The 8,967-nt window shown below is 37.0% G+C and overlaps 1 protein-coding gene across 1 annotated transcript; it reads left to right on the top strand.

Annotated features, from left to right (window-relative positions):
- Positions 1 to 6,484: 6,484 nt before the first annotated feature.
- Positions 6,485 to 8,903, top strand: LOC128214302 (uncharacterized). The gene is made up of 2 exons (XM_052920699.1): positions 6,485 to 8,723; positions 8,890 to 8,903. The coding sequence occupies exons 1-2, from the start codon at positions 6,518 to 6,520 to the stop codon at positions 8,901 to 8,903; spliced, it is 2,220 nt and encodes a 739-aa protein (XP_052776659.1). The 5' UTR covers positions 6,485 to 6,517.
- Positions 8,904 to 8,967: the final 64 nt, after the last annotated feature.

Below are 8,967 nucleotides of genomic sequence, written 5' to 3'. Positions count from 1 at the left end.
TGATCACCTTAAAATTGTGAATTTATGATGAGACCGAAATAATGAAAACGGAATTTGTGTTAGTCTAGGTGCATGCGTGCGCTTGTCCGTTGTTGTCTTGGCTAAAACATTGTCAAAAAAAGGATCTTGGTCAAAATTCGTTGTATTTTTACTTGTCCTCGAATATCTGAGATGTTAAACTAACCTGGCTCAGCGTATATGGCCGGTGTGTCGCGTATAAGACGTGTGTCGATAGGTCAAATGTCAAGGTCACAAAATGGTCACTGGTCAAAATTCATTGTATATTGCATTGTCCTGATATGAACATTGACTTTGGCGTGCAGTGTTGTTGTTTTTATATACCCTGACCTAGATGCTCATCCCGAGAAGACGGCGTGTCGTATGCAACACCAACATCTGTAAGTTAAAGATCATGGACATATTTAAGGATCATTTGTAAATTTAACTTGTATTTTGCCTTGACCGGTCTTCAACACTGCTATAAGTAGGTCAGCGTCACACTGACAATTCCTAGCACGTTACTTGTCGAAATTTTACCTTAGCCGTGTATTTGGGATTTGAACATAACTTTGCACAGATGTTAACCATGACCAGCAGGTTTATTGCTACTAGAACCATGTCTGTTTTTGAAAGGTCAAATCACGCTCAAAGGGTCATTGGTCAACATTACTTGTATTTTCCTTGGATGTGCTGTAACCTAGCCATGCATTTGAGGATTTAAAAGAAAAAGTTTAGAATATGTTCACCTAATCGGTTTAATAGTGTGTCGCTTGAGTCAAAGGTCAAGGTCACATTCGGGTCTATTGGTCAGACCTATTTAGGTTTGTTTAACCACGGTCGTCAGAATAGCAGACCACTATAAGCTTGTGTGTGAAGTTGCATAAGCTGATTATAAATTTAACTGACAGCGTAGTTCATCATGAGAAGCCGGCGTGTCGCGTGCAGGCCATGGTCACATTCAACAGGTCTTTAGTCGGATGTTCTTTTAATTGTTTTTTAACGTGGCTTTGCATTGAGGCATTTCAAAATGAGTTTGCTTTAATCCTGATGAGTATTCGTGTCGCGTGCAAGATCAAAGGTCACACTTGTGTCTTTGACACAGTAGTTGTGGTGTGTACGACATCACTGTTGCCAACATATGTCCCGTTAATGCAATTAATTCTGTAAGCTTCAGAAGGGACATTCACTAATGATCCGAAGAAGGGTAAAACCGTAGCAGTTTCATTCAGATATAAGCAGCAAACAAAAGATCTTTGACTTTTGGGTCAATGATCTAGGTCATATTAAGTGAAAACTGTTTCCGAATTCTGAATTTTGTACGACTTGCAGTAGAGTCCGAAAGCCATAAATGCACATTGCTAAAGGTGAATTTTGAGCCCATCCGGTTTTGAGTTTGTAAGTCAAAGGTCAACGTCATAGTGGTCCTCACTAGATGACTGGTAACAACAAGTTAATAATCTATCTGTATTTGCTGGATTTATCAACGAAAGAATCCGAGTCATAGATTTGCGTAAATCGAAAGGGCGGCGGGTGTATGGTTGACGTCACTCTCACAAAACAGGTGCCATGGAAACCTTCAAGGGTGACCATAAAGTTATGATAAATGCATTTTAAATATTCAGCATCTTAATTTTACGTTAGGTATTTCATAATTATAATAACACCTTCATTATCCTCCAAGCATTGCTATAAATGGTAGTGAAAAGCAGCATTTACTTATTCCTCTATTAACAGATCCTGCTGGAAAATCGCATTCGTCAAAATAAAAAATCCGGCTTTAATGCGGTTTCCGCATTAACGCTTTGTTTTTAGGTGAGTTGATAAAAAGTCAAGGAAGTGGTGACATTAAAATTGTGTTGCGCTTAATATATCCAAACACTTGACCTACGGTCCTCAAATCTAGTAGGGTTGATCATGACTAGTTGACAAAAGTGTAATACCATAGTGACTTTCACTTCTCACTATATCCAGAAGACTTTAGCCAATGATCCTCAAATAAAGTGGGCATACTGATCAAGAACATTATATATACCCAGATAGCATGCTGATGTTGCATCAACGTTGGTCAAAATGACGTTAACTTTAGAGGCCATGATTACGAACAATCTCAAGTTAAGGTCAAGTCTCAGACTCAGAAAATCACTTTTATTATTTCTCGTCGAAAGGCAAAGGGGGTGTAGTAATGATAGGCGTGCGTGCTTGTGTGTCCGTAGCATAACTTTATAGGTCATTGAGATATATACTACAACCTTCATATACAGATAGATCTCATTGAGTAGAAGTCTAGTGCTCATGACCCATAGCTCTAACTGTAGATTTTTGCGAGATTTAATTTAGGAGAAGTGCAGTGCACGGGAATCATAACTCTGGTTGCAGTATTTTAATTGGTTGCCCATTGTTAATTCTCATACTTATGTTCTGTCCGGAGCATAACTTGAAAAGTCTTTGAGATATTGTCCAATGATCACCATTTTTGATCAGAATGTGTATGGGCAGAATATCTCGGTCAGGTTTGCTTACTGGGCCTCAGACAATCCAGAGTTATGAAACATGAATTGGCAAAAACTGTATTTAGAGCGACCGCTCTCTAAACTTATCTAAGTAGTTAGTTAAAAGTTTCCAAACTTGGTGTCCTTAAAATTGGACTGGTGTTTTTTTGCGACGGTTGGCCCTCTTGGTAATGTTTATTTTAATTATTCTATATTGTATAAGTGTATCATAATATGTACAAATTTATTTAAAACAAAATTAACATGTATATAATTGAACTACGAAACAAAAGCATTTAACACTTAAGAGAGAACCTCTTGAACATACGTTACATTATACATGGTTTCTAATCTTAATAAATAGTAGTAAGTGCAGCACTCTACAAAGATTGAGCACTTATGTCCATGTCAAGTGTATCAATTTTCTTGATAGGCATTTCCGGATAGGCATTTCCGATGAATTTTGCCTTACTCGAAAATCAAATTTGGCAGCTCCATGCCAGATATGAGTCACGCGTAACAACGCTCCACTTCTTATTTCTTTTATTGTATGGTTAATGAAAAGTACTTTTGATCGTTTCAATAAAGCCAAATAAATAAATCAGTATTGGAGACATTTATTAAAAATGTTTTCGTCATAAACGCAATTTAGAGGAACTTTCGTCGTCAACAGTGATCTAAAAATACTACGCTTCATGCTGTCTTGCAATAAACAATGTCGCTCGCGCTTTTTGGTGAAATGCACAAGAACGCGTCTTCTATGTCAATGTTTCCACAATGTTTTCACAAATTTATAATTTGAGCTACATGCAAGAAAAAATATCAATTATGTTTTTCTGGTTCAGATAAAAAAAATCGATTCTCGGACACGCTGCGTGCCGGAAACTAAGCAAACTATACGCGCGTGCCCTCGGGTCGGATTATTCTATGCTGACCAGAGACACTTGCTATATATACTATTATTCCAATTGTCTTTTATCTCTATGATCATCAAGTGAACAGTTGCAGTAACTATTTTATCTGGTAATGAACCCTAGATCTGAACTAAGCAAATTATGTATAAATAAATAGAGCTCCTCAAAACAAAGATTTGAAATTTACTATTGTTATTCTGTTACATGTATCTTAGACGCACTTTAACAATGATGATTTGGTAAATTGAACAAATCTTGCCGGGCATTGTGCAAAAGTATCAAAATATCATTTATGAAATATAGCTGCAAAAATATATGTTGTGATGTATGTGCATGGTACTGGATTGATGATTAAAACGGCAAATATTACATCGATTATGCGATTTAAATCCAAGTTTGCGACTTCTAAAAATGAGAAATCTCTTTACAGTACAAGATTCAAATAAGACAATTAATCATTTACTACAACAAATCAAATTTTGAACCTACTGTGAAATTCAAGAATATTTCTATTGTTTTTATGCTAAAAGTTATTAGAAAATTTTATAGTCGGCGTTAAAAGCGAAAAATATAGTTCGATGCACAGAAAAAAACGTACTAATTTTAATGCATTAATATGTTTTAATGATGAAAACAAAAAGTATATGATTTGTGAATAGATAAAAATAATCAGCATTTATAAACGATTTTGTTCCCACATATTTCCCAGTTAAAAGGCGCCAAAATATTGCATTGCATTCTGGGACGTTTTCAGCGTAACATATGACCGTCAATTTCACCGCTATTTCGAGGATAATTTGGGCGCTTTTTGGAAGGTTTTTCAATCTAATTTTTCAGTGATCGATGCATGTTTCCCCAATACTTTGCAGTCCTCAAATCTTAGCGTAACTGATAGTTTAGTCTTTGACACAGCAGTGAAAATATCAAAGGGAAAAAGCATTCTGATTAAAAAGCGTAGGTAAATAATACATGTACCATGTTTTTATGCCAGCATAATAGTTATCGGACCATCTGTCCGTCCGTCTGTCCGTCCATCCCACAATTCTAACATGCGAGGGCTGATTCCAGGAACCTCGGTTGTTAGGCGGGTTAGTCATGACTAGCAGGTGGACCCTATTGACTTAGAGGTCAAAGCCCAAGGGTGAGGTAAGTACCATGAGCTAATATCGATTTCCGATCGATCTCAGTTTAGGTGGGAAGGTTGGTCATGACAAATAGATTAATCCTATCGATTTCTAGGTTTCAAAGGTTAATGTTGTAGTGACATTTGGTTGAAATTCCGTTTCTGATCATTAACTAATTTGTTTAAGAAGGCTGGGCCAAAGAAACCCCAGACTTGGTAGTCGGGTTAGTCATGACCAGTAGATGAACCCTATTGGTCAGTGGGTCAATGTTGTGGTGATCTTCAGCTTAAATCCGTTATGTATTAATAACTGACGAAAACTTGGGCATGGGAACCTTAAAGTTGGTAGGCATTTTGAACTTTTCGGCTACATGGATGACCCTTTTGGATACCAGAAGTTCAATACGGTTAATATAATGAAACCATTTGCCTACAACGTTTATTTAAATGTAATCCAGTGCTAGGGTTTTTGTTTCTTTTGTTTACATTATTTAAAGTGTTCACAAACATACAATAAAGGCGATGTGTAATGCGTAAGACCCATGATCCTACCTCAAAGTTGAAGTCACACTTAGAGTTTAATCATTGTAGAATACTGTATATATGCACATATATAGAGTATAGTTGGTCGCGGTTGGTCTGTAGCATTTTATCCAGGGAGGGAGTTTAAAATTACTTGTGTTCGGTACGTCCAGACAATGTGTCGCGTGCAAGACCCTCGTCCCTACGTCAAAGGTCACAATAACTGGCTTATTATTATGGAATAATTTATATGCAGTATAGCTGGTTGTTTGCGGGCTGTAACTTTGCTATGCTGCGGGAATTTTAATTTAACTTGCCACATGTGTTTGGTACATAAAGAACATGTGTCAAGGTCACAGTTATAGGCTGAACGATATGGGTTGATGCATGTTATCTAATATAAAGAAAAGGTGATCGTTTCTTGGCTGTAATTTTGTCAGACATAGGCTATGCCCTTTGTAGTTTGTAGTCCCTGAATGAAGGTGTGCATATAAAAATCATGACGTTCATCCGTCCGTGCATCCGACTGTCCTTTTGCTTTTTCAAATTTTGCATTAGATAATAAAGTTTTAATTATGGCAGAAAAATGAACCGATATGTTGCGATACAGAACAGAAGTGATAGATATCAGTATATAGGGGTTGCCATGTCAGTTTTTCATCTGTATTTACTATTATATGGCAAAGTGGGTTGCCTATTACTATGTATTTAATAGTTCCTTGAAAGTTGTATTCATTGCCACTTTTTCAATCAAATGAATAGTTATGCATGATACATGTACATGATAAGCTGAAAACAGTAAAACTGTTCCTAAATTGTAGTCAGCCTAACATCCTACATGTCTAAACAGTTGCAAGCCGACAAGTATACCTGAATACACTACTTATATATAGGATATTTTGTAAAGAGATTTGATGAAATGGTTATAAAAACATTGCAAATGAAAATTACCATAAACTATTCCTTTTTATTTCAAACGCTGATGAAAAGTAGTGAAATCTCGCATTAACTTTTTTTAAAGTGTTTGTCAATAATACCATCCCAAATATCTTTTTATCTCCCTTTCTATTTATATTTTAGCTACCAGCTTTAAGTATTTCTACATCACATCATACCATGCATATTTTATTTTTAGTCTGAAGCGTGGTCTGATTAATCATGGCTGACGATGGAGCCTCAGAAGACAGCCGCATGCAAAATAACGATGAACAGACTAAAGAAGTGGTTCAAATTCTGAAAGATATAAGGGCTAAACTCAGTGATAACAGAAAGGCCCAGCTTGATAATGAGGTCAAGCAGGTTACCAAAGAATGCACAGAAAGAGGGAAACTGAGTTTAAGAATAATGTCAGAATTCATGAAGAACTTTGTAAATACTGTGAATGTGAAACTTGGTCTACGCCTTGAAACAATGAACTTATCCGAATATTCCTTCTTTGCTGGAACAAGCAAGGATTGTCAGAGACCATTATGAAAGAGATTTACGGTGAGGATAAGAATGAAGAAGATGAGGTTGATGGACAAGATGAGGTTGATGGACAGATGCCAGCTGAAATAAAAGGAATGGATAGTGATGCTATTGCAGTGTATGCTAAAGCTTTGAATCAAGGTTTTGAAGAGGTCCAAAGGATTCGCCTGATGGTTGTTGGCATGTTTTCAGTTGGGAAAACCTCACTTGTAAATAATCTGGTTGAAGACCTTTCGAATAAAAAGGAAGCACACGCTCCATTTGAAGATCAGTTTCCACCAAGTACAGAAGGAATAGATGTCCATTTATGTCTAGTTGATAGGGATAATCAGTGGAGAAAACAGAAACTTGCGAACAAGTCTCGAATTGTTGATAGGATTAAAATGTCAAATTTTGATGAGCACTATGAAGAACCACATGTAAATGGGGTAGGTGCGGGGCATGGATACCCTATGGATAATGATAAAGAAACAATGGTTAACACAGTTGTTCAAGACGCAGAGGAACCGCCGGAACCGACTGCTGCCTATACGTTAGAAGTAACAAAGCAAAGAGTTTTAGAAAGGAAAAATGAACCAGAAATAAGGGAAGTTCTTGAACAGTTGACAGAAAACAAGATTGAATCGAATAAAGATGAAATAGATGCCCCAAAAGGAGTAATCACTGGTAAAGAACCTCTGGTATCTGTTTGGGATTTTGCTGGGCAAAACCTTTACTACTCGACCCACCACTTTTTCCTGAACAAGCGCTCAATCTACTTGCTTTTGATGAATATGACGAAAGACCTTAACACTAATATTGAAGAAAGTGACTCTTTTTGTGGACTGTTGAATAAAAATTTCACCTGCTTGGAAGCATTCAAATTTTGGCTTAACTCAATTCACATGTATAGTTCTATTCACGATCAAGAACATGAAGTACAGCCAACAGTCATTTTGGTTGGAACACACAAAGATAAAATGAAATGCAAAGAAGAAGAAAAGGAAGACAAAATGAATGAATTTTTCGAGGATGCTTTAAAATCATTTATGAAAAATAAGGAAATTCTACAACATATACACGCAAAAAGGTTTCTTGTGAATAACATTGCAAAAGGAGATCCAGTGTTTGCTGAACTCAGAGCTGAGGTGAAGATGCTGGCTGAAAAGCAGCATTACTGGAATGAAAAAAGCCCGACAAGTTTTGTTCAGTTGGAGAAGTCTTTTGATAACATGCGTGCAAAAGGCAAGGAGCTGGTGTTTTTGTGTGATATACAAGATGAAAACATGAACAATATAAAGCCTGTTGATGAACGACAATTGCATTTGTTTCTGGAATTGCAGCACCTGTTTGGAAATATCCTACACTTTGATACAGCAGAGCTCAAAAAGTATGTAATACTGGCTCCCCAGTGGATTATTGAAGCTTTCAAATGTTTTATAACCCATAAACGGAAGAAGTATCGGAAACCAGAACAGCTAGAGCTCTGGAACGAGTACAAAGAATATGCTATCATAAAGCCACAACTGATGAAAGAAATCATAAATCGTAGTAAAGACAGAATCAGAATTCATGGTGAAGCTGTTGTAAAGTACATGGAACATTTGAACATAATGTCAAAACCTGTCTTTATTGAAAACTTCGGGGAGGAGGAGGCATTGTCAGAGATGGCTGATGAATGTTTTGACCGCAGAACGAATGTTGTTGGAATACCAAGTTACAATTCGAAGATGCATGATTTTCATATTGTTCCATGTCAGCTGAAGGTAAAACCAAAAGAAAAGAAAATTGAAGAACTTACTTGTCCAAAGAATTGGGAAACAACTCCAGCGCCGTGTTTTGTCTTCAATGACAATTTCATGCCTCCAGCCGTTTTTCATAGGCTGCTAGCTGCTTGTATTCGCAGCTGGGAAATTGCAAAGCAAAAGGACGACGGTAGAGAAGAGACGCTGCTGTTCAGTGGGATAGGAGTTTTCAAAACTTGCAAACGATCACAATTGCGACTGTGGTATATTGACCACATTATTTATGCCAGAATGACATTCATGCGAAAACAGAAGCAAGAAACAGAAGAGGCGATAGACAGATGCAAATGTCAGTATGTTCGCAGACAATTGCATAGACATCTTATGGCAATCCTTGGACTACTACCGAGATCAAAATATATCACAAAGACTACACCTTTCGAAGAATACATTCAGTGTCCAGATTTGAACAAACACACTCATGGCCTGTTTAGAGCCAATTATTTCATAATTTATGAAAACATGAGTTGCAGCGAAGACCATGACGCCAAGGATGCTCACTTGATTGAAAAATCAGTTCTTCAGTGTTGGTACCACGATGCATTAGAAGAGATGGAAACAATTAAACAGAATAACTTGGGGGATTTAAGGGTTCCTGCAGTAGAGGAATTGCCAAAAATAGCAAGAGGTCTTGCAGGTAGCAAAGAGTTTTGGCTGTTGGGTATAGA

This window comes from Mya arenaria, chromosome 2 (genome assembly GCF_026914265.1).
Source record: "Mya arenaria isolate MELC-2E11 chromosome 2, ASM2691426v1".
NCBI classification, from domain to species: domain Eukaryota; kingdom Metazoa; phylum Mollusca; class Bivalvia; order Myida; family Myidae; genus Mya; species Mya arenaria.
The sequence above is the reverse complement of the archived record's forward strand: the minus strand, read 5'-3'. Positions and strand labels throughout refer to the sequence as shown.

Excerpts from the sequence above, each read along its gene's own strand:
- LOC128214302 (XM_052920699.1), top strand. The coding sequence starts at position 6,518 with ATGAAAGAGATTTACGGTGAGGATAAGAATGAAGAAGATGAGGTTGAT.